Genomic DNA, 25,598 nt, shown 5'->3' on the forward strand with positions numbered 1-25,598 from the left:
AGACCCTTCCGCTCTCATGGACGCCCTTGGGACAACTGGAGAAACTTGGTGGGTCTGAGGAGCACGTGGCAGGGATGTACCCCTTGGATGTCACTGTCCAGTTTGGATGGTGTGTTGTGACTATGGAGGAGAGCGGCCTTGTCAATAGGAAACATGCACTAAAGCACAACCTTTGGGCATCAGGTCGACAACTCACTTGAAAATGGCTCAGGGGAAAAATATTCTTTGTACTGTAGTTGCAGATTTTCTGTGAGCTTTAGATTGTTCCAAAAGAAAATGCAGTGCTATGTAATTCAGGCTTTTCTTCCAGGGACCCCGCCTTGCCCCATCTGATTTGGGGAGGGATGTGCCTGCAGCCCAGCCTGGCTGACCTCCCCCCTGTGGTCCCCAAGGGCAGGAGCCTGGGGCAGGCAGCAGGCACTCTGTTGGCCCTTTCTGTCAGGGGCCATCCCTCACATTCTCAAGAGTGGGAGAGGGTTTTATATGCACAGCTGGCCCCTCAGTGGGATGGTTTAGGGCTGAGGATTATGCAACCTAACAGGCAGGGAGCCTCGCTTCCTGGAAATTTGGGTGGGTAGCGCATAGCAACAGAAAATTAAAATTTTTTTTTCTTTTTGAAACTCCATTGCTTTTTTTTTTTTTTTTTTTTTCCAGTACGCAGGCCTCTCACTGTTGTGGCCTCTCCCGTTGTGGAGCACAGGCTCCGGACGCGCAGCCCCAGCGGCCATGGCCCACGGGCCCAGCCGCTCTGTGGCACATGGGATCCTCCACGGACCGGGGCACGAACCCGTGTCCCCTGCATCGGCAGGCGGACTCCCAACCACTGCGCCACCAGGGAAGCCCTCCATTGCTTTCTTGATTTTCTCACCTCAGCTTTTTGGCAGCAGGGAAATGGGAGGAGTTTGTTTCCAAGTATGAGGCCAGGACAGGCCTGATTGTTGAGGCCGTGCCCTGGCTATGCTGGGGAGGAAGTCCCAGAGAAGCTCTGCTGTGGCCGTTCAGAAACCCGGAACCCCCTGCTCTAGGTGTCATCCCACAGGAGCCACACAGGAGCCAGGCTGTGTCAGGACCCGCCTGGAAATGTTCTTGCCCCATCGATCCCCCATTCACTTCACAATGTGCCCAGGCCTGTGTGAGGCCCTGGGAGTGCAATGTGAGGGGCCCTCTGTGCCAGTGGGACTGAGGTGGGCCTCAACAAAGGCAAGTGGCCCACCGTCCCTTAACCTTTGAGATAAAAAGCAGATGGGAAGAGGCCACCTGGTTTAACCACCACTCGATATGGGCTGTCCTTTTCCATTGAGCCTGTCAGATGTCTCCATGTGCTTGCTTAAATCCTTCCTGGGACAAGCAGCTCATTACTCTGCAAAGCAGCTGGTTCCATCATTAGACGCTCAGCTTGTTATAAAGTCCCCCTGTGGTGAGGCAGGCAGGCCTCCAAAACATCACCCTGTGGTCCCTGGCGCCGGCCTCTGGAGCAGTCATTTAAGAGGCCAGCAAATGTTTGCAACTGGCCTTCCTGTCCCTCTTTGACTGTCTCCTCTCCGTGTTCCTTCCCCGCTTCCTCCCAACTTTTCCTCTGAGATATGGTTCCTGGACTTATCTTCCCCAAATCACCTTTGGATAGAATTCTGCTTGTCACTGTCCTCGCTGTGGTGTGTTTTCTCAAGCAGTCTGCCATGGGCAGGTGCCTGTGCCTCCCGTGGTCCAAATGGACACGCTGTTCAGAACCCACCTCTTTGTAGCCACCATGCCTCACTTGCTGCCAGTGTTAATAAGCTTATGGCCATTGAACCCCCGGGTCCTCTTGTCCACCCGCAGCTCTCCCCGGCTAGGTGAGAACCAGCACTGCAGCCACCTCCAGTGGACTCACCAGCAGCCCCGGTGAGGTCTATGGATTTCATCGTCCCAGCGTAAAAGATCTTCTGGTGGCACCGTCCCAGAGGCCTCTACCAGCCGGTAGGGCAGCAGCAAGTGGGGGTGGTTTCAGCCAGGAGAACGATGCTGGGTTAATGTTCACGAATGACCCACCCTCAAGGAAAAGTCTGTGAGCTAACACACCACCCTCAGGGCCCAGTCTTTTCACATCAGTTTCCCTGCACAAAGAATCACCTTGACAATAAAGCCAGAGGCAGAAAAATCTGAAGAGAGCTCTAAAAGGCACATTTCAGGTTTTAAGCGTTGTTGGTTTTTTTTTTCCCTCCAAAGCTGTTGGAAGTCTGAGTATATAGCACAAGCTCTGGCCACCCCACCCATGTCAGCCCAAACAACATGAAAACTTCTGGCCCAACATGGAACCATCCCCCACCCCTACCCTCTCCCTGCACAGATGTTTCCTTTTAGCTCCACTGGCCCTGTATCAACAGAAATGAGGCCCCGCCTATGGAGCAGAGAATTTCCACACTCTCTTCAAAGGTAAGAACATCCAGGGTGCACATCTCCAAGAATATTGCGTGGGCAGTCTTGGCCCTTAGTCAGAACCAAAGACAAATGGCCTGTTACCGTGGTCTCAATGACCGTCATTAGGAAAGTCATTTGCTCCTTTCTGAACCCTTTTTGACAACCTTGTTGTCATTCATTCAACAAGTATTGCCTCTGTCCTTGTGTGCCAGGCCCTGGGGCACACAGTACTGGGGGAGGCAATACCCCACCTAGCCAAGTTCTTGGCACCATGGGGCCGCGTTCCTTGTTGTTTTGTCCCTAAAGGTCAGCAGTATCCTAGTGGAAAGAGAACTGGGAGTCCTGGATTCTAAGTGGAGCTCAGACACCTGGCACTTGTGTCTTCTGGGGCAAGTTATTCAAGACCCAGATTCCTCTTTCATAAAATAGGGCAATAATCTCTGCCTACACAATGGGATTCTTGTAAGGAGCATGTGGAGACCCTGTGTGTGAGGCAGCTGGGCCACCTGCAAAGGTGTGAGAAAGGAGGGCTGGTGAGAGAAGCTGCACCGCCCTCAGAGATCCATGGCCTCTGTCCACCACTTTACTCCTTCCACTCCAGGGCTGAGACAGTAAATGACCTGACTTGTAAGTTTGGCAAGAGTAAACTGGGCGTGTGGCCGTTTTGCACTTACCTGATGTCTTCAGCTATAATAGCTCACACAGGAAGAAATAGAAAATCTGATTAGTTTTGTAGGATACTATAGATTTCCATCTGCCTTTTTGACACCTGTCCCTCGACCCCTCCACAAATGGCCTTAAAATTCGACAAATATAAACCCAGTTGTGCATTTAGGGATCCTGAAGTTTCCAAATTATCACACGAGCCCCGCACAACCTCACTAGTTAAGTTTTGCTGGTTTCTCTTTTTCCCCCCATGGAACTCCTCATAGAGCCCATGTCCAGAATCTGCAGATGCCCCCAGGGAATGAAATGACTGGTGACAGACTGCTCCCTTCTAAAGCTCTCTCCCTTCTCTGGAATTTTTCAGAGAACAAGCTTTTGGTTTCATTGATTTTCTCTATTGATTTTCAGATTTCAATTTCACTGATATCTATATTGCTCTAATTTTTATTATTTCTTTTCCTCTGCTTACTTTGGATTTAATTTGCTCTTCTAGTTTCCTAAGGTGGAAGCTTAGATGATTGGTTTTAGATCTTTCTTCTTTTCTAATATATGTATTCAAGGCTATAAATTTCCTTCTAAGCACTGCTTTTGCTACAACCCACAAATTTTGATAAGTTGTGTTTTCATTTTCATTTAGTTCAAAATTCGTAATTTCACTTGAGATTTCTACTTTGACCCAGGTGTTATTTAGAAGTTTGTTGTTTAATCTCCAAGTGTTTGGGGATTTTCTGGCTATGTTTCTGTAATTGATTTCTAGTTTAATTCTATTGTGTTCTGAGATCAGATCATTGTGATTTGTTTTATTAAATTTGTTAAGGTGCATTTTATGGTTCAGAATGTGGTCTATCTTGGTGAATGTTCCACGTGTGTATCCAGCTGTTGATGGACGCAGCAGTCTATAGATGTCCATTATGTCCAGTTGATTGATGGTGTTGCTGAGTCCAAATATGTCCTTACCAATTTCCTGCCTGCTCCATCTGTCCATTTCTGATAGAGGGGTGTTGACGTCTCCAGTTATGATAGTGGATTCATGTATTTCTTCTTGTTGTTCTATCAGTTTTTACCTCATGTATTTTTATTTTTTAAACATCTTTTTTTCTTGTCTGTGTTGGGTCTTTGTTGCTCTGCGTGGGCTTTCCTAGTTGTGGCGAGCGGGGGCTACTCTACGTTATGGTGTGAGGGCTTCTCATTGCAGTGGCTTCTTGTTGCAGAGCATGAGCTCTAGGTGCACCTGTGCCTAGTAGTTGCAGCACGCGGGCTAAGTACTTGTGGCTCCACAGGCTCAACAGTTGTGGCTCGCAAGGTCTAGAGCGCAGGCTCAGTAGTTGTGGTGCGTGGACTTAGCTGCTCTGCAGCACGTGGGATCTTCCCGGACCAGGGATAGAACCTGTGTCCCCTGCATTGGCAGGCGGATTCTTAACCACTGCGCCACCAGGGAAGTCCTACCTCATGTATTTTAATGCTCTGTTGTTAGGCATATACACATTACAGATTTTTATGTCCTCCTGGATAACTGACCCCTTTATCATTATGTAATGTTCCTCTTGATTCCTGATAACTTTCCTTGCTCTGAAGTCTCCTCTGTCTGAAATTAATATAGCTGCTCTAGCTTTCTTTTGATTGTTACCATGGTTTATCTTTCTTCCTCCATTTATTGATACTTTTAATCTATATGTCTCGTATTTAAAGTAAGCTTCATACAGCTATATTAATTTCGCTGGATTTGCCTGTTGGGTCTCTCTGATTTGGGGAGCAGTGGTTGCCCTGTGACCTCACTTCTCTTACAGATCTAAGAAGCACTGTTGCTTTTTCAGTTTATTCAGTTCTGGTATCTCCTCCTCATTTACTTCAGGTGCTGGCCAGGTCCAACTTCAGGGGCTATCCCAGCAGTGAATTAGGACAGCTTCAGACCTCCTTGCTAGGACATTAAACCCCCTTTTCAGCCCTGGCCCTGGTCCAACACCCTCAGATCCACTCCCACCTCTATTTCCTTGGTACCTGCCAAGCCAGGTCTTGCAATTATTTTGATGAGTAATATCTTTCTTCCCATGGCAGGGACTGCATTTCCCTACTCAGGATGGGCTGTAATCAGACCCTAGTTATGGGTCTGGAGCCAATGAGGGAAGGTGGGGCAGAGGTTGACAAGTATCACCTTGTGAGACATCTGCCTCAGTATGGTTCTTGCATGGGAACTGGTACAATGTTTCTTTTGGGAAACGGCTGCTCTTCTTTAGCTAGGGGTGGGGGCTTCTTCTGCCTGCCTAAAGTGTTCCGGGGAGAATGAGGGACCAAGATCCTGTCTTTATCCCAGGTCAGAGTCCCTTTCTTCCTGAAGAAAGCCCTGTCTCTGGCAAAGGAACCTGCCAAGGATGCACCTTCAGGCTGCTTTGCAGCTCTGCCATTCTTGCACAAGCAGTGATACTGGCATGAACTTCTTCTTACTTCATGTTTTTACTCTCCTTTGGTTACATTTCCAGAAGTGGAGTTTTAGGTCAGCGGGCATGAAATTTTTAAGACTTTTAATACCCACTGCCAGATTATTTCCAAAAAGTTTTGAATAACACAGGTTTACGCTCGACTGGCAGTTATATGAGACCACAGCCTTTATTGAGCAAAATGCAAACTGCTGTCAGTATTCTAAATTCATGTGTTCTGCAGGCTTGAATTTACACAATTTGAGAGACCAAGGAATCACAGAAACAATAAAACCAATTTGAATATTCTATAACATTTCATTCCTTCTATGCCCACCCTTACCCTCCCCACCCACAAGCTGTTGATTGCCTTTTGGCTGACTTTAGTTTTTCTCCCTGACATTTATTTAATGGCCACTAAAGACAGCTCTGGTTCTGCTGGATGAAGCAGTGGATTTCCCCAGGACAATATTTTTCCAAGTCTTTGCCGGTCTCTGCCTTCAGTTTTCACTTATTCTGAGAGCTGCAACCATCAGACAATTCTAATAGAGCCTCTCCTGGAGAGACCTTGCTCATTTGGTATTTTGTTTCATTTGTGATGTACCCTTCTTCCAGGTGGGGTGGCCTTCAAGGGAAGGTACGGATGGGGTGGTAGACACAGACGCTAACATCTACTTCTTCCCTTCATTTGCACCATAACTGCTTAGCCAGCAGGCCCAGTTGGGTAGCTGTTGTACAACTGGCCTGGGAAGGCCTCACCTGTCTGTCTCAACTATCTGATGTCTTTAATCATCAAAACTGAAGGTTTCTAAACTTTATTCACATTCTGGTTGCATCTGTGCAGTCCCACTGTTAACATTCCAGCACGGTCAGTCAACCAGGGGCAGGGGAAGAGAAACAGGCTGACTGCTGCCTCCCTGGGAGCACTGTCATGGCGCCTGTAAGGACAATCACTGGGAAAAAAATAAAGAAAAAAGAGAACCCAGGCTATTTTCTCAACAGGGCAGCAGCTCCAGCTCCAAGTCTAGGCAGCTGCTTCTCTCCACAGGACATACCTGGCCACGCCGGGAGGAGGTGCCCACGCCAGGACCTCTGGAGTCAGTCCTTAAGGGCTTCAGCTCGCATTATGTTCTTTCCATTAGGCAATAATTTCCTAACTCCTTACCCTATTTGTCTAACTGAAATGCAGAGAGTAAATGCCACGGCTGAAATGCGCTCTTTCACGAATCAGCTCCTTCCCCAGGGCTCTCTTTAAGGATTGATTGGGGAGTTTCAGTTCCCCTGGAGAAAAAATAGAGACTGCTCAACCCATGAACAGACTTAATCCCAACACACTGCACTGTGAGTGGAACACAGGCTTATAGAAAGAGCCTTCTGGTGCCACTGAGAATGGCCTCTCCTTCTGTCCCCAGAGTAGGAAGCTGAGCTGAGGAATCAAATGACAACATCTCTGAAGCAGCCCTCTTAATGCTGATAAAACATGGAAATCTTACAAAACACCAGCGAGTGGCTATAAAACACAAAGCAAGTTCTAAACAAGAGTGATAAGAAAGGTTGGCTAAGGACCAAAGTACATGTTAAGCCCCAGACTCTAGGGGAGCTAGGTTGGGAATCTCTTGGAGGGCAAGAAGCAAGAACTGGGCTTCCCCCGAAACTCGGGAAGGCTCACCAGCCAGGCAGAAGCCCTGGGTCTGTACCTGGAGCAGAGCGCCTCCTCCATCTCCCCCACCAAGAAGCCCCCAAATACACGAGGCAAATTTACATTTTTCTTTTTTTTGAAGTACGTGGGCCTCTCATTGTTGTGGCCTCTCCCGCTGTGGAGCACAGGCTCCGGACGCGCAGGCTCAGCGGCCACGGCTCACGGGCCCAGCCGCTCCGCGGCATGTGGGATCTTCCCGGGCTGGGGCACGAACCCGTGTCCCCTGCATCGGCAGGTGGACTCTCAACCACTGCGCCACGAGGGAACCCCGAATTTACATTTTTTGTGTGTGATTCTTATTTTGTAGGTTCTACAGGGGAGAAAGATTGACAATATACATATCATAAACATTTCCTTTGAACCATTTTTCTGCTAGGTCTTGATGTTGTTATTCTGATCTCCTGTGGCAGGTGGTAAGTCTCCCTGGGGAGGCCTGTGACCAGAGCCCTCGCATTGGAGCAGACCTCTGGACTTAGCTGTCATTCACTAGACAAGGGTCAGACTCTCTGAGGGGTCACCGAATGGCATCTTGGCTTACAGCTGAGGAACTCTAGCCATATCAAGCCAGACCACAAATCAGACTTTAATTTTACATGTACAAATGTTGCCTTAAATTCATAATAGTTAAGAAAAATGTACACAGACTTCAGCTTAAAAGGAAAAGTAGAAAACAAACACGTGGCAGTTGGGGGTTGATGTGCAAATCATCCCAGGAATCCAACTTTCTGTCTCTTGGGCCCCAGGCTTTCCTCCTTGTGTAGAACGCTCTGCAGGGAGGTGTGCAGCAACTTGCCCACGCGCTTGCTGGTCTGCAGGACACAGAAGGGATAGAAGAGGGCACAGGCCCGCTTGTGAGGCACACACACTCTGAGCAAGAGAAGCTCCCCGCCAGCTAGCCATTGTAAAGCTGCACGCGTTCCATCTGCCTTACAGGACTTTTATTTAATTAACAAGTCAATATAAAAACAAACCCCAAACCCCGACTACATAGTAGTTGCATTCTGGAAAAACCTCCATTTTGAAAAAGGAAAAAAAAAAAAGGAAGAAGAAGAAGAAGGCAAACCCCAAAGCAGCAAGCAGCAAGCAACAAAGGCTGCCTCAGTCCTTAGCTGCTGCCACTAGAAGCAGCAAAACTGTCAACCCAATCAGGTCTTGGTTACAGCCACTGTGCTGCAGTGAGAAGGCATGGGGAGGCCAAGTGAATCCAAAAATCTGTCTGGTGAAGGAACAGATGGTGCTGAGGACCCATGTTAACGAGCAGTTTCTAATTCACCTGCCACCAAAGGAGACCTGCTCAGATAGGACCAAAGTCAATACCCGGATAGAGTCTTTGATGTTACTGACATGCAGAGAGGCTAAAGGCGTGCAATGTTGGAATCAAGACAGGTCAGGAGATCAGACAACCCACAGATTTCCTACACAGCAGAAAGAAGGGGGCCCCGGCAAAAAACCCAACTATACAACAGAAATCTTTCTTTAGGCAACTGTTTTTCCGTCCCATGAATCAGGTTAAGAATACAGTGAACCAACTGCAAGTCTCTTCATCAAGCCTTCCACGTCCCCATAGCAGTTTCAGTTTCACCTGTGCCACTGGTTCCATTCCCAACAATGTCAGGGAGAAAGGCACCCAGGCCTTGACCCCCACCCCAATCCTCCTAGTCATAGGTGGACTCTCCCTAGGGCTGTGTGCCTTCTCCCCTGACCCCTGACTATAACAAGGGATGAGACTCCAAGAACTACGGAAAACTCATATGAAGAGAAGATCTCAGTCTACAGGCTGGGGAGTGATCAGTTCTATGAAATGCAAAGTCAGGGTTAAGGTCCAAAGTGACTTTGGGAAGATTTTTATCATGACGTTAGAAAAAAGAAAAAATGTCCAAGTTGATCGAGTAGAGGAACTGATCATTCACGTGAATGATGGCAGGGAGAGGAGAAGAGGAGATGAGACAGACAGGACACCAGGACTTGAGAAGTCTGAACCTGGACTTGCAGGAAAGAGACTGCAGAGGTTGGGGGTGGCAGCCACACAACAACCTGAGTTTCTAAGCTTTACCACGAGCGGCATCTCCAGAATGCTGCCTCCCCGTGTGAGGCAAATGGTGAGACAGGGCCTCAGGGCCATGGTCCCTCTGAGCAGGGTCTGCAGACCTCATTCCCGAGCCCCAGGGGAAGACGAAGCCCAGCTCACTGGACAGCACTCTGGTTCTCCCACCCATCCATGGCCGACCTGGTTTAGGAGGTTAAAATAGCTCTTGGCTGGAGGCACACAGTCCAGGTTTGAATCCTAGCTCCCGCATTTACAAGCTGTGAAGCCTGTAGGCAAGTTCCTTATTCTCTACGTGCCTTAATTCCTCGTCTACAAAAATAAGGGTAACAACAGTTTCCTCACAGGGTTGTTGAGGAGTAAATGACACGATACTATTTAAAGCACCAAAAACGGGGTCTGACACGTAGTAAGCACACAATAAACGTTAACTATTATTTATTGTTTCTGTTGTTGTTTAGATAACTGCAATTCTCATCAAACTCTCCTGGTGGGGGGATGAGGGGGGAATTCCTTCGAAAACAAGATTTGAGAGCCACTCATCTAGAGGCCTCTGGTAGAACTTATTATAAAGCTTTTTAAGAGCTTTTGTTTAAGAAGAACCCTTGTTGCCATGCACAGTTGGAGACACCTGAACTCAGGGTGCTTAATGGGGCACAGAGTAGGAGCTGACACTTGCTGCAAACTGACGACACGTCAGACGCTCTGACACGTGCTTCCCCTCCACTCAGCCTGCCCACCCCTCACAACACCTGCAGCAGCAGGCACTACTACTGTTGTTATCCCCATTTGCAGATGAGGGAACTGTGGCCCAGAACCCGCATTTGCAACCCGGGCAGTCTGTCTTCAGAGCTTATGCTTGGGCCCTCAACGCTATACACAAGGCCAATTTTTTGCTTTCAAGTAAGATGACAAAAATAACAACAGACATTAAGTGCTTAGTGAGAAGTCACTATTTCTAGAAATGAAAGAAGAGTATAGATGACCTCTGGGCATGTGTTGTGAGGCAGTGGTTAACTAAAGCAAAAAACTGGGGCTGGCTAACTCTGTTCCTGGCAATTCAGTCAGTCAGTCAGTCAGTCAGTCTCAAAGTCCTCAAAGACTTCTGGAAAGTCAAGGTGGACACGAGGGAAGGAAGGTCTGGAAAGACACAGGTCAGCATGACCTGGTCCCTGCCGCAGAGGGGCTTCCAGGCCAATGTGGGGGACAGACCTGTCGACCAATCAGTACAGAGCAGCTGGAAAGCACCCTAGTGGTGCTGCCAGGCCTGAGGAGACCTGAGAGGAGCAATCCGCCAGTCGAGAGGATTTCCCACCTTTCCTATTCACCTCCGCTTAAACACTTCCAGACCCACGAAGAATGGGGAGACGGCCATCCTTCAGCCCCCTGGCTCCACCTCCGCTCACTCCCTTCAAGGGATGGGAAGCAGTCAGCCAGGATTTCAATTCCCTCATCAAATCACAGAAACTTGGGATTTTGGAGTTACAAGTGACTCTTCACATTATCAGTCCAATATTCTCATTCAGAAATGTGGAACTGAGGATGAGAGAGGGAAAGGATAAGAGACTCTTACGAGCAGGTCGCTACTTCCTGGTCCAGAGCCCTCACCGCCACCACCCTCAGCTAGCTCAGTGACATCTGGCTCATACCAGCTGCTCTCCAAGCCCCAAGCCTGGGGTGAAGGGGGTCAATGGGGAGAATTCCCACAGCGTGACCAAGGGGGCAGGAGGCAGCCAATACTCCCAGCCAGGTCCAAGCACCTGCTTCAGAACCAGTCTCACCTCCATCATCTCGAAGACGCTCTCTGGGTCCAGGCTGCCCTTTCCCACTTTCCTCATGCATGTCACAACTCCCTTGCTGGTCACGGACACCAGCAAGCTGGCCAAGGAGCAGGCCTCCTCCTGAAGAGTAGCATCCACCACGTGCCGATAACCAATCTGCAAAGTCAGGCAGCAGTGCACGTGCGTGGGCAACGCACATCCCAGATCCCCACTTGTGAGAGCCTCGTGGAGGGAATATCTACACCAGCAAAGAACCTGTATCTCCCATTTGGGTCTTATTTTAGTTTCTGCTCATATGGAAAATATTTGAAGTACCGTTCGATCACTCTATCACAGGCTACTGTGTAACCAGTGTAACAGAAGCATGAAATGGAAATACGGGGTAGGGGGAAGGGTGGTTGGAATTATAATTCAGAGACCTTCCAAGTCAGAGGCCAACCAGGGGGTTTCTAACAGGCCCCTGGAAGTTTCACTGATGACAAAGATGAATCAAGAGGGCCCATGCTAAGGGACATGCTCAAGAATGAGTCAAGGGCAGGTGGCTCCAGTCGTCCCAATGCTTCACCAGAGTCTGGGTGAAGCGATTCTGGTGGAATTAAACCTGACCAGTTCAGTCTGATTTTTATATAACGAATCCTGCGTGGAATCAGCGACAATCTCAGCCAAAACAGGCCTCTTTGCACAGCCTTGGGAGGTGCAAGTTACACATCAGCATCAGCCAGGTGTTATGCTCCACAGGCCTCAGTGCTAATGGAAAAACCACACTTGATGTATTAGACACCCAGGCCCTGCTCCAACCCCCTTATTTCATAGATGTGGACATTAGGGCCACAGAGGGGACAGTGTCCACCTTTCAACCACCCTTTTACTACTCAAGCAGCGTAGACACCACAGAGTTGAGAGAATTAAAGGAAATATGCATTCAGGGTGTTTTGGTGAAATGCCTGGTAGGTAGAAGGGGCTTAGCAAACTCTGGCTACTGTTACTATGAACCCACTCGTGTGCTCCTGGGACCAGAGCCATTATCTTCCAGTTAAAAAGAAAAGAAAGAGCTGCTCATGGTAGTGGTCTCTAATATAACAAAATTATTCAATTTGGGTTAAGACTACTATATGGGTTGTGAAACTATAACTTCTCAATCTATTAGGTAACCTTAACGGGTTGGGGTTGAAGGAGATCCACAGGGAAGACAAAAACCATGAGATATAAGCTCATACTTTGCACAGGGTGACGATACAGGGGACATTCTCCACACTTAGCTGGATGCAGTCATAGGGGTCGTCAGACAGTTCAATGTCCTTCAAGCCCTCTTCATCTTCCAGAACACGAACTCTTGGTATCCTAGAAGGAGAAGCACAATTAAAATTCCCACTAACTGAAAGGAAGGATGATAACTTCTTTTTCTTGAGTTGGAATCCCTGTGCCTCACAAGATGAAGTCATGCTATGCCTGAGCTCTGTGTCAGCCCTGCCAAAAGTGTACAGGTGACACTGAGTGCAGGGAGGAAAGGAGGTCTTTTAAAAAAGGATGCTAGGGAGGGACTTCCCTGGCGGTCCAGGGGTTAAGACTCCACGCTTCCACTGCAGGGGACCCAGATTCGATCCCTGGTCAGGGAACTAAGATCCCGCATGCCACATGGCCCGAAAAAAAAAAAATGTTGCTGAGGAGAGGGAAAGGGAGAGGGGCTAAAAAGAGGTAGGGGATTAAGAGGCATGAAGTACTATGAATGAAATAAATAAGGTATAAGGATATATTGTACCACACAGGGAATATAGCCAATATTTTATAATAACTTTAAATGGAGTATAACATATAAAAATACTGAATCACTATGTTGTACACCTGAAACTACTATAATACTGTAAATGAATGATACTTCAATAAAAAAATAAATTTAAAAAATAAAATGTAAAACGATGCTTAGTCAACCAGATATCCAAAAATGAATCCCGATCCCTACCTCTCACCATACACATACCAAATGGACTGCAGATGTAAAGGTGAAAGATAAAACAATAAAGCTTTTATAAGAAAGACTAAGAACATTTTCAAGACCTTAGAGTAGACAAAGATTTATTGAATAGGACAGAAAGTACTCACTGTAAAGGGGAGAAAAAAATAACAGATTCAATTATATTATAATTGAATACACACACACACACACACACACACACACACACACACACACAGGCACATCTTGGAGATACTGCAGGTTTGGTTCCAGACTACGGCAATAAAGTGAGTCACACGAATTTTTTGCATATAAAGTTATGTTCACACTATAGTGCAGTCTACTAAGTATTCAATAGTATTTTATCTAACAAAAAACCAAAAAAAAAAAAGACAATGCACATACCTTAATATAAAAAGACTCTATTACTAAAAAATGATAACCATCATCTGAGCCTTCTGCAAGTCGTAGTCATTTTGCAATGGTAACATCAAAGATTACTGGTCACAGGTCACCGTAACAAATATATGAATAATGAAAAAGTCCAAAATATTGCAAGAATTATCAAAATATGACACAGAGACATGAAGTGAGAAAATACTGCTGGGAAAATGGCACTGATAGACTTGCTCAACGCAACGTTGTCACAAACCTTCAATTTGTAAAAAACGCAGTATCTGCTAAGCACAATAAAGTGAAGTGCAGTAAAACAAGGTATGCCGGGTTTCCCTGGTGGCGCAGTGGCTGAGAGTCCGCCTGCCAATGCAGGGGACGTGGGTTCATGCCCTGGTCCGGGAAGATCCCACATGCCACGGAGCAGCTGGGCCCGTGAGCCATGGCCGCTGAGCCTGCGTGTCCGGAGCCTGTGCTCCACAACGGGAGAGGCCACAACAGTGAGAGGCCTGTGTACCGCAAAAAAAAAAAAAAAAAAAAAAAAAAATCAAGATATGCCTCTCTGTGTGTGTATAATATATATTAAGATTATGAACTTCTGTTTGTCAAAAGGCATTATTTGGGGGAATTCCCTGGTGCTCTAATGGCTAAGACTTCATGCTCCCAGTGCAGGGGGCCGGGATCAAGTCCTGGTCAGGGAACTAGATCCCACATGCCACAACTAAGAGTTTACATGCTGCAACTAAAAATCCCGCATGCCGCAATGAAGATCCCACGTGCTGCAACTAAGACCCGACACAGCCTAAATAAATAAATAATTAAAAGGCATTGTTTGGAAACTAAAAGATAATCCAGAGTGGAGAAAATATTTCTCTCTGTGTGTGTATGTGTATATAAACTAACATATTACATAAAGAATTCCTACCAAACATAAGAGAAAGTCACACGACCCAACAGAAAAATGGGCAAAAGACTTCAACAGGAACTTCATGAAAGAGGCTATTCACATAGCCAATAAACATACTGGCTATGTTTATTGCCAGAAAGGTGCTCAACTTAAATATTCATCAGGGAAGTGCAAAGTAAAACTAAAATGTGATACCAAGATATACCCACCAGGATGGCTAGTACTAAAAACACAAAAAGAAATCCAAGGGCTGGCAAAGATGCAGGGCAACTCAGACTCTATACACTGCTAATGGGAGTATCATTTGGTAAAAGCACTTTGGAAAGCTGTTTTGCATTATCTACTAACATTATTTGCAACAGCTCAAAACTGGAAACTACTCAGATCCATCAACAGAAGAATGGATAAATAAACTGTGGTATATTCACACAGTGGAACACCCTACAGCAAAAAGCAAAGTATGACTACAGGCCACAACACAGATGTCTCAAAACATAATGCTCAGTGAACGAGGCAGACATAAAAGAGAAAACACTGCATGATTCCATTCATATCAAGCACCAACCAATCTATTGTTTTAGGACTGTGGTTATCCTCCGTGGGTATAGCGACTTGCATGGGGGTACAGGGTGGGAGGGCTTCTGGGGGGCTGGCAGTGTTCTGTTTCTTGAGCTGGGTGCTGAAAATATATTTGAGCCATAAAGTCAGTTCATTCCAGTGTGGGGTGGAGCCAGGAAGGAAGAGGTGGTCCAGCCAGCTACTGTTATAGAAACAGTGTTGGTGCTTTTCCCTGTGCCTCTAACAAAAGACCCTTATGATTCAGCCTGCTGGCCATCCCTACACAAGCCAACGTCCAGAGCAAAGGAGTTTCAGCCAGAGAATGTCCACAAGGACTAAGGAGTCCTGCCAGGGTCTGTCCTGGATGAAGTCTCCATGTCAGGGGCCCCCAGGGTGTAAGTACTAAGTAATATCCTATTTGAACAAATCAGGTAACCAGTTTGAATTTTGGCATGGAAAAAAATAAGCGTACACACACACAGACACAGACACAGACACACAGACACACACACACACACACACACACACACACACACACACACACACCCCTTCCCAACCCTCTGGCCACAATATGGTTCAGCAGAAGGGCTAGAGGATACTGTCAAGAGAATGGCCTCTACCCTTCTAAAAGGCCCTGGCTGTACCAAAGGTCTCTCCATACACTAGAGGGACCCAGTGCCTTGCCGAGTGCGCATCCCTTGCTGCCCGCAGGGCTGTTCTTGCTCTGGGAATGAGACTTGCAGCTATGGCCATGACAGGTGTCCTCCCCATCCTGAGCAGCTGGGTTTATCATCCTGATGTACAGTTTGCCCAACACCTCCCCCACAGCCAAACAGCCTCATCTGGTTCTACTCTCCCTTTTTGCCCTGGTGCCCAAGGAAACCAGCTGGCAGACAGGAAGTAATTTCTGACGCTTGAGGTACAACAGATGGCGACTTCCTTTCTTCTCCAACGGAGCCCAAGCCCAGGCTGCTGCTGATGGCATCTGGTACTTGAGCCCTCACAGTGGCCACAAGTGCCAGGCCCACCCTTGACTAGTGTCAGCCAGGAGTCTAGTGGCACAGCTAGGGTTAAGGGGCTCTATAGCTTTCATTCTCAGCAAATATCCCATCCTGCAATTTCTGACCTACATTTATTTATCTTTGTTTTGTTTTAAATTGTGCAAGTAGTCTAAATTCACCACAGAAAAACTCTAAAATACAGATAAATTTTAAATCACCCATGATATGAGCACTGGAAGATAACCACAATGACCATCTGGGGATATATATATTTACAGACATACTAAATATGCTGCTGTGTAGATTTCAATCCCCTATGTTGGGACATTCAGGTTGTTTCCAACTTCTCATCACTACAAAGAAGCTGTGATAAACATCTTCGAATAATATCTTTGCTCACTTATCCAATTAATTCCTTAGGCTATATCTCTAGAAGTTTTAATCCTCATTTTCAAGTACCCCAGGACCCCCCATTACCATAATGTAAGCTCTCTCGTGGAATGAACACCCTCCTCCACATATTTATTTTCAAATGCTGCAAACTTTCCTCAAAGAACCTTGTGCATAGAGAAGGAAAAGGCCGTATCATCAAACAGTCAGAGGGAATGTCAACTCCAAGAAAGCTTAGTGCCATGTCCTCTGCTACACAGCCTGTCTGGGAAGCTGAACCACAGTGGCATCATCATTTCCCGCTCTTAACTTAAACCAAACAGCAGGCTGCTACCCTGCTTTGAGAACATTCACGTGTCCAATCAAGGAGTATGTGTCAGGCACTGTTTATGGCGCTGGGGAGACAGCAGAGTACAAAACAGGCAAAACCCCTGTCTCCATGGAGCTTTATCTAGTGACAGTATTTGGAAAACTGCCTGTGTCTCTGGTTTCTACTCTTTTTGCTGCTCTGTAGTTTTCTAATATTTTTCTATATGTACATGTTTACTTATGAAAATAATAATCCAAAAAAATAAATACAGAAATATATTTAGTTATAACTTATAAAATCTGTTTTCTGAAGCTTAAAATTAAATACCACCATTGTCAATGCTGAAACCCCTTGTTATCTTCTCCTACGAGCTCCAGTAGCAGTGCCCTCAGCGGTTCATCACAGGTGGCTGCTCAGGTTCTCCACGGGCCCAGGGGGCTGTTTCCAGGAAGGCATACCTTGTATTGAAGAGCGCAGCCTTTACAGCAATGGAGATGGCATCAAACAAATTTCCACCACATTCCAGCAGCTAAGGGAGACGGGGAGTGAGGGGGAGAAGAAGAAGGTAGCATCATTTGTTACTTTAAGTATTATCCCCAGTAAAGGACACTGGTTCCTGAGAAGTGCCAACCAAGTGTTTACAAAGACAAGAACGTGTGGCTGCTCTCCTGGCTCACTGACACACACTGGCTCTTCACCCTAACCGCACGCGCTGCCTTGTTGCCCTGGCTGTGGTACCACCACTCAGAGGCCTCAGCCTGTGGTGCAGCTCCTCAGCCAGTCAGGCCTGCACTGAAGGAGGAACTCATCACCTGCGTTTTGCCCCAGGTAACTCTCAGTTGCACTTGGCAAGTGTTACTCTCATCTTTGCTAACATATGCCTGGCCTCCAAACAAGTAAAAAATGGTGGCCACTGATGCTGCAGCTGCCACCAGGGCCATGTTGATTAGTGCAGTTACTACTGCACGTAATTACCTATGTACATCTGATGCTCAAACACCTAACACTCCCTGTTCTACATTAAGCATAGTAACAACTAAGGTCTTTCACACGTTTTTGCCCATGAGCAAAAGTGTAGACTGTACTCGTGCGCTCATTGAACAGGGAGGGTTACGGCGCATTATTAAGAGGAAGGCAACACATCCTTCTTCCTTATTTTAAAGAAGCCTTGGCCTGAGTTATGGAATAAAGCCAACAGGAAGAGAGGAGAGGAAGTCACGTGTAGAAAGAAAAGTTGTGTACTTCCGTGTGTGTTTGTTTATAGAGTCTATCTCCTCTTCATCTGAACTGTCAACTCGTGAGGCTGGACCCTGTTGGTTTTGTTCATTCCTTTATCTTCAGAGCCCAGGAGGAAGGGCTGCTGGGAAGGAGGAGCCTGGTGATTATGGAAGACAGGCAGGCCCTAAACCCAGGCCTTCCAAACTCTACTAAGAATCAACAATCACACCTGGCATGTCTCATGCACTTCATTCATACCCAGTGCAAACTCTAATTCCCCTCTTTAAGCTTTCTGGGCAAACCTCCAGTGCAGACACCATCTTTCCTACAGCCTGGTATAATTACTGCTTATTAGAATATGATCCCCCAGCCTGTATTACCAACTGGCTTTGTAACTGCAGCTTGTTTGTCTAGCAACTGGACTAGCTCTCCTGTACCCTGGTTCAAGTACAGACTACAGCATGGCCCCCACCTCTGGCTAGACTCTTGCGCCAGACAGTCTGGTTTGATTCCTATCTTTGCTGGGTAACTGAATAACCCGGGGTGGGACCTAACATCTCTGGGCCTCATGGAGGGTGAAAGCCACACGATCTCCCAGAAGTGTTGAACAACTTAGTATCTGTAAAGCCCTTAGAAGTGTGTCTGGCACATAGTAGGCGTCAGCTAAGTGTTTTAAGATAAATACTAATTCGCTCTTTCATCTTCCCATTGTTGTCTTCACAGACTGTCTGAGCGCATCTGCATGTTCTCCATCTTCACTCTTGACAGCCCAGTTCCTAACCCTGGCTATGCAGGGTCAGGGAGCTTATTAACAATGCAGGCTGCGGGCCTGGAAACTGCTTTTTACTCCAGGTCCTAGGTGGTCCTGATGGCTGGCCAGGGGTGAAGACCACCGTGTTACACTCTGCTGCCCACAGTATCTGCTTTATGCAAGGAAAGTGCCAGATAAATGCTGACGTCTGCTCTAGCAGCTGTGAGGCCTCCAAGCTGGAGAGGACTTGGGAGAGCACCTCGGCCAACCCTCCCCTGACAGGTGGGCTCAGGGGCCTGCCGGCCAGTCAGAGCCCTTTCTACTGTCCTGCACCACGTCCCGTTAAGGCCGGACACAAACACTGGTTTTCAACATTCTGGCTTATCACCAAAAGATGAAATCGAGAGGGCAGAATGCTGAACCCTAAGTATCTGCTGAGGGGCCCCCGAAGGGCAGGCACCCAACTCCAGGCCTCAGCTTGCCTGCCTGGCTCCTCACAGGGTACCGCATGACAAGGAACCCAGGCCGGGCAGCGTGTGTCTGACACTCTTCTCGGCCACTTGCTGGCCAGGTGTCCTCCGAGCTTCGGTTTCCCCCTCAGTGAAGCAAAGCCATGCTTCTCTATAGGGTGGCCATGAGGACTAAATGAGATCACATCCCTACATCCCTGGCACATAAGAGGCGCTCAGAGACCCTACCTTCCTCTCTTCCTGCCAAGCAGGCCCAGCCTAGCTAGAATCTTTCTGCTAAACACAGTGGCACAGCCAAGAAGCAGGGGGAGACTGGGGGGGATGTGGAGACCCAAAGCAGCCTGACTGGGCTGTCTGAACAGGCCTACTCGAGCTGGGAGGAAACGGGGAGGTGCCGGACAACTAGTGTTACAGAGAGACTGGACTGTGGTCCCAGAGAGGTCATAGGTGTCCACCTTCGCTGAGGAGAAAACCCCTCCTGTAACAGAGGTGGGGCAGGAGCAGAGCTGAGGAAGGGGAAGGAAGACACACTTGGTCACAGATGTACCTCCCGTCAGATGCACAAATACTACAATGGCTCTTTTAGGGGAACAAGACAACTTATTCTGTTAGCCTCTGAGGATGACGGCCTTCTTTTCATAAGGTACACCTCCAAACCATACTGCTAGGAAGTACAGCGTACCAAGTAGAAAACCTGCCTCCCCACAAAAATCCTGCTCCTCCTGGGTTTCCCCGCACTGTCCTCTCAGACACCCGTGTTGAGCACCTCCTGGCACCACACACAGCCACTGCCGGCTGCTGCAGTGGCTCCTCCACTCCACCTTCCCTCCCATGCCCAGTGCCACAGACCACACGCGGGTCTCATCACCACTCCTGGGGCCCCTCGCAAGACAAGCCTTGTGACCCACCTCCCCACCAAAGGTCGCCTGTACACCGTCAGTGCAGTGAAGTCCAAAGCTATCCCACCTGGGGTAAAAAGTATGCCATTAAAGAACTGTGAAGAGCAAAGATGAATGAAGTTTCCATGATGGTAAATTTCTACTCTCATAAAATAGTGCAACTGGGGAAAAAACCAATACTGGAAACAGGTGGATCATCTGACTATAATAGGTTTCAAGTAATTGTGCCTGCAATAAAAGTATGAAAGCATGGAAGGCTGCCCAGTGAATATTTGTTTGAAAGATGGGCTCTGCCTGAGGACTACCCAGACCAGTTGGTAAAAATAAATCACAGGAGATTCATCTTTTGCAATCCCAGTGATAGGACTGGATTTCCACCATTTTGCTTCAACATGGACTCAATGTATTCAATGTATTTTTAGATGTAGGACAAAAACTTACTCCCCAAACAAAAGCCTATCTCCTACCTCACATGCATGAAGTACGTTCCCACCAAGGCAGAAAGCAATTATGTGAATGACAAAAAGTAATCTACCTCATTAATAATATAATTTTTAAAATGCTTTTCTAATTCATTAAAAACTTTTCTGAAGACGACAACATTTCAAAAGCTCACATCTTCTTCCAAAATAAGTAAAACCTTTAAAAAAATATTAGAGAAGAAATCCAAATGCAAAAAGTCTTAAAAAGAAAGGCCTGGGACTTCCCTGGCAGTCCAGTGGTTAAGACTCTGCCTTCCACTGCAGGGGGCGTGGGTTCAATCCCTGGCCAGGGAACTAAGGTCCCACCTGCTGCAGGGTGTGGCCAAAAATTAAAAAAGAAAAAGAAAGAAAGAAAGAAAGAAAGGCCTGCAGGTGACCAAGACACAATGCACCCGAGACACTCCTGCTCACCATATATCCCTGCTCATGGAAGAAGCATGCTGGTTCTAAGCTGAGATAACGTCCCTATGATGCTCACCAGTTTTTCAAGAGCCTGCACTGAGAGAACAGGCTTCTTGCCTGAATCAAAAGAGCATCAGGCCCCCTCACCAGGCCAGCCTCCTACCAAACCACAAGTGTGCAGGGCTGCACCTCCCTGGGCAGCTATGAAGCCTGACTCTTATCGGTAATGGCTGCCAGTTCCCGCCTCCTCAAAACCAGGACGTGTAAAACTACCTGCTTGGTAGGAATCAAACTACAAATACATCCCGCTTACCAGAGATGAGAAGAAGCAAATGGACTTGTAATTTCACTATTTTTACCCATTAGCATCAGCATTCAGAACAGCCCTAACCTGCTAGACAATAGTAAGCACAGCTCTCTTTGGGTTAGCTGTGCCCATCTATTATCAAATTAATTTAAAAGTATCCAGAAAGCCCTGCCCTGTTTCATGCAGGGCCGACAATTATAGACAGCTGGGCTGTTCCTTGCATGAAGTTCACTATCAGTCCACAAGATGGGCTTTATCTTCAGATTCATTAAAGAACCTGTTTGGTCACTGGCTTAGCCCTGTGCCCTCAATATTAAGTGGAAGATGTAGCCACTAATCTCAAGGTTCATAAAATTAAATGAAAAGGAATAAAATAGACCCAACAAAAGCCTGTACATGAACAAGAGACTGGCAAAATTAATCACAGCTGTAAGAAAAGTTACTGCCAATCGCCAAAAACTGGGCAGACGAGTATTTGAGAGGGAAGCACCAGGAAGGAAATGGAGGGCTAGACCAGAAAGACTCCTGCAGGCACAGACTCTGGAGGAGGGAGGAGGCAGGGCCTCAGGGGCCTCACTCGGGAAACGAGGGACTCAGAGTAGCTGGGCTACAGGGTGTTTTCGAGGGAGGATGGCTTGGTGAGGTCACGAGCCAGCTCTGGCACTAATCAGACCTGGCTTTGAGGCCCAGTACCACTACTCACAAGCTGAGACCTCCTGGGCTAGTTACTTGACCTCTCTGTGTCTTAGTTCCCTCACTTATAAAAGGGGAAAACAAGTGCCCACTCACAAAACATTTGTAAGGGTTACATGAAAATGCATGTAAAGAGCTCATCATCTTTCCATTATCCTTCTTGTCTAAACTCTGCCCATCAACTCTGTTTGGCACCATCTAGAGAGCATCTCTTGTTTTCTTCTCCCCGACAGCCTCTGTGGATAATTTTAGGTGTTACCATGACATGACTGTAACTTTACTGTAAGATGGCATTATACCTGCACTACTATGTTGTATTTAATTTTAAAATTATTACAGGAGACCAATCTTTTCCCAACTAACCTCACCCTGGAAATTGAAAGCATTCGACTGAAGACGGAAAAAGCAGTGGGAGGAAAGTAGGCCAACTGGCTTCCAACAAAGGTAGAGTATGGCCAGTACAGCAATGTGATACTTACTAGCACATCCACATAGAGAATCCAGCAATGCTCCCGAGGACTAATGCACAGGGACTTCAGGTCGACGCTGCTCTTGTTGTTAAATATCCGGTAGAGGGTGTTAGCAATCTCTGTGCCAAGGTCATCACCTCCCCGACCTTCAAATTCAGGGGTAGCATTGGCTGAACTATATAGAAGGGCAACAGAAAAGGGGTGAGTCTTGTCGAATGCAAAGAGCAAAAGGGCAGGCTTTGTTCCAGTTTCCCTGGGGGATGCTAGAAGAACCAGGACTATGAGGAAAGTCACTGAAATGAGGAAAGGATACATCTGACACTTTTCCAGCCTCTAGACACACGCAATGAGCCAGGCCAGGACCATGTTCTGGATGTGTCAGTGTGTGTGGTGGGAGTTCCCACTGACTTCTACAGAAGCCATATTTATCCAAACAGAAACAAGAACGCTGGTAAGATGAACCTCAGCCAGTAATAACGAACACTCATATCTTGAGGGTATAATAAAGACTCTTCTCTGGCAGGCCCAGAGAGGCCTAGAGAATCAGTCTGGCCTACAGAGGGGTTACATTATATACACCATCCCTAGATGATGATATGATACTCTCAAAACAAAAACCACAATGTAGGTACAATAACTTTCCTGGAATGATTTAGAAGATATATATATAACAGTATGTCAGAGTTATGTTATTAACTTTAGATTATCATGGTACTGAAAAGCAGGAAAATAAGACTGTTGGCTGATTTAAATATTAGGTTCTCTCTTTTACTTCATTTTTCTAGAGAAAACTTTTTCCTTTTTAGCCTCTTTAATTTTATGCCAAATCACCTCAACAAAGAATTAACAAGCATTGACATTCGCCACCCTAAGCACTACTCAAAGTGTTTAACAGGAAATTTTTGAGGGTTCTGGCTTAATGAAAACAAATCCTTAATACACTTGTGACATATACAAACATTCCAGTAATCATTTTATTGTAATAAATAAGGCCTAGAAAGATAAGAAATCAGTTGTTTCAGTATGGTCTCTACAAAATCACATATTGAAGCTTTCTGGTCCTCATCCACCTGGAAGGTCCCGGGCCCCTGTGCTAGGCACTGGAGACCTAGAGACTGAGCAAGGCAAATGCAGACCCTAAGTCCGCAATTCCAGTTCCTGGGGGGAGTCACACGACAGTGGGCAAACAGGAATGGGGGGTCAAGAGGGATGTCAACCAGTGTTGAGGGTTATAGGAGTCCTTGAACCTGAAGATGAGTAGAAGCTGGTCAGACCACAGAAACGCAAGGGGATTCCAGGCAAAGCAAAACCTATGTGAAGGCTCCAGGCTGTACCCACCCCGTCTGTGTAATGCTGAAAGAAACCTCACCTAATATATTTAAGTGTCCCTTTTGTCTGGTCCATTCTAATACAGATGTAAGATGAATCCTAAAACAATGAGAGTGTATCGTTGTATAATAACTTTGCTACTCTCATAGTGTTCCCTTACTACTACGAGCCAGCAGAACCCCAATTTAAAACCCCTATGAGAAACTTCATTACTGTCATAGCAACCTCACTGTTCCCTCACTGCCTCTGCCAGACTCGGGCACTAAGCCATGAAAAGAAGCTCATTTATGGTAAAATAATCAAGTCACTAGAGACCAAGTTCATTATTTTGCAGGGCTAGCAAAAGACAACCTGTTTCTAATTTAAACGCTAAGCCATTAAGTCCCATCTTTTAAGTGTTTAAAAACTGCATCTAAATAGACCATTGTGTAAACAAATCCAGGCAGAGATGCTTATGCTTAAAATGTTGACCTTTCCCTGATTACAGTGGGCCACATCCTCCTGGGAGGGGCTAATTACTGGGGATTGACGCACTAACAGCCCGAAGGGATGGTTTAAGAACTTCCCAGGCCAATCGGCTAAATAATCTACCTACCAAACCACCCCCCATTGGTTTTTTTTGACACTGGGCTGGTTTAAAGTGGAAAATTTTCCCATTTTAAAAGGTTTTTCTTTTTTTTCCTTTTTAAAATACAGCTATGCTCTTTCAGCATAGCTGGTGGCCAGAGAAAGGAAGGTTTAGATGCTCAGGAGACTACGGAAAGCTCCTGCTCTGGACTCTCCCTGAATGTGTAATTCAGCATGCTTGGCTTGTAGCCTAACATTAGTCAGGTTAGCGCTCCTTGGGTCTGTCTTATGCCTCAAGGTAATGAATGGGTGCTCTGGTCTTGGGACTTATTACTAGACCACAAATGTTGGAGTCAACGAATGCAGACCAAGGGAGTCCTAAATAAAAAGCTTCTCTATTAAGTGCCAAGTAAAAAAAGAGAGCGAGAGAATGCAGGCTGGTAATCCTAGACTCCTGTTCGCAGGCATCACGATATATTCTTTCAGTAGAGGAATATATACTTGGGTTTGGTTTGTTTGTTTGTTTGTTTGTTTTGGGCACAAAACAAGTGGTTTCTATAATTGCAATTACCAAAACCAATTCAGATCCTTCATAAAGTATGACCCAGCCCCTCTTCCAGGGCTGTTGGGAAATCGCTTATTGAGCTGGATAAACATAAAAAAATCCTGGGAACGCTGCCCCTCCCAGTTCTCCAACCTCCTGACTTATCACCTCAACTGTGCTCCTCCTGCTTGGCACATCTCTGGTTTAACTGGATTAGGCTGAGATCAAGGCCATGTCTACCTGGAACAGGACTTCAGACACTAGGCCCATTGTTGTTTCCCTTGCTGTCAATCTAGCCTGCAAATCTGTGAAGGCTTACAGCCAGGCCAGGCCAGGCCCACAGCAGAAAAAGTGATTTAGTAGGTACCTGGGCCAGGGATGACTCCGGGCCTTTCCCCTCTAGTCATCTAGCCCCCAGGTAGGTCCCAATTCCTCAGGGAGCACATGTGCTCACTTCTGAGCCTGCAAAAGCTTCCCTATAAATGGGTATGGGAACAGTGGCACATTCTGAGTGTTGCATCGTAAGCCCTTGTTTGCAGTTCCTGGGAGAATTATATCGTTAGCTCTGGAGACGTTCAAAGCACAGCGAGCCTCAAATGACTTCTGCAGGTTGCCTCTCTGCTTTGCCCCCACCCCCAGCCCTTCAGCCGAGAATGGTGCCCCCTTCAAGCACACGAAGTAGGTAAGGAACAGAGATCAAGTGGCTCCACCCACCAATTCAGGGCTTGAAGCTTCCAGTTCAATATTAGTGAAAAAAAACAAGTGGTCACATTTAAAAGTAGTTGAGATCCCAGAGAACTGACAAGTGCCGGGCACCCTGAAATGTCTATGAACGAAACGTGTTCTCCTCACCTCCTCCGGTTACAACCCACAGCCTCTCTGAGAGACCAAACATGGTGGCCAGAGAGCCAAGAAGTGACTTGATGGTCTGCCACATGGTGGTAACCAGAGTGAA

The 25,598-nt window shown here is 46.8% G+C and overlaps 1 protein-coding gene across 1 annotated transcript in view; it reads right to left on the bottom strand.

The window, feature by feature from the left end:
• Nucleotides 1-5,642: 5,642 nt before the first annotated feature.
• Nucleotides 5,643-25,598, bottom strand: part of EXOSC7 (exosome component 7) — a 31,530-nt gene continuing 11,574 nt past the window's right edge. Inside the window, exons 4-8 of the mRNA XM_032649806.1 lie at nucleotides 22,213-22,378; nucleotides 16,970-17,040; nucleotides 12,219-12,342; nucleotides 11,002-11,157; nucleotides 5,643-7,985 (exon numbers count right to left, since the gene is read on the bottom strand). Coding sequence (XP_032505697.1) covers nucleotides 7,881-7,985; nucleotides 11,002-11,157; nucleotides 12,219-12,342; nucleotides 16,970-17,040; nucleotides 22,213-22,378 — 622 coding nt within the window. The 3' untranslated portion in view covers nucleotides 5,643-7,880. The remainder of the gene's footprint in view (nucleotides 7,986-11,001; nucleotides 11,158-12,218; nucleotides 12,343-16,969; nucleotides 17,041-22,212; nucleotides 22,379-25,598) is intronic.

The sequence above is a fragment of the Phocoena sinus genome, chromosome 11, assembly GCF_008692025.1.
Source record: "Phocoena sinus isolate mPhoSin1 chromosome 11, mPhoSin1.pri, whole genome shotgun sequence".
NCBI lineage: Eukaryota > Metazoa > Chordata > Mammalia > Artiodactyla > Phocoenidae > Phocoena > Phocoena sinus.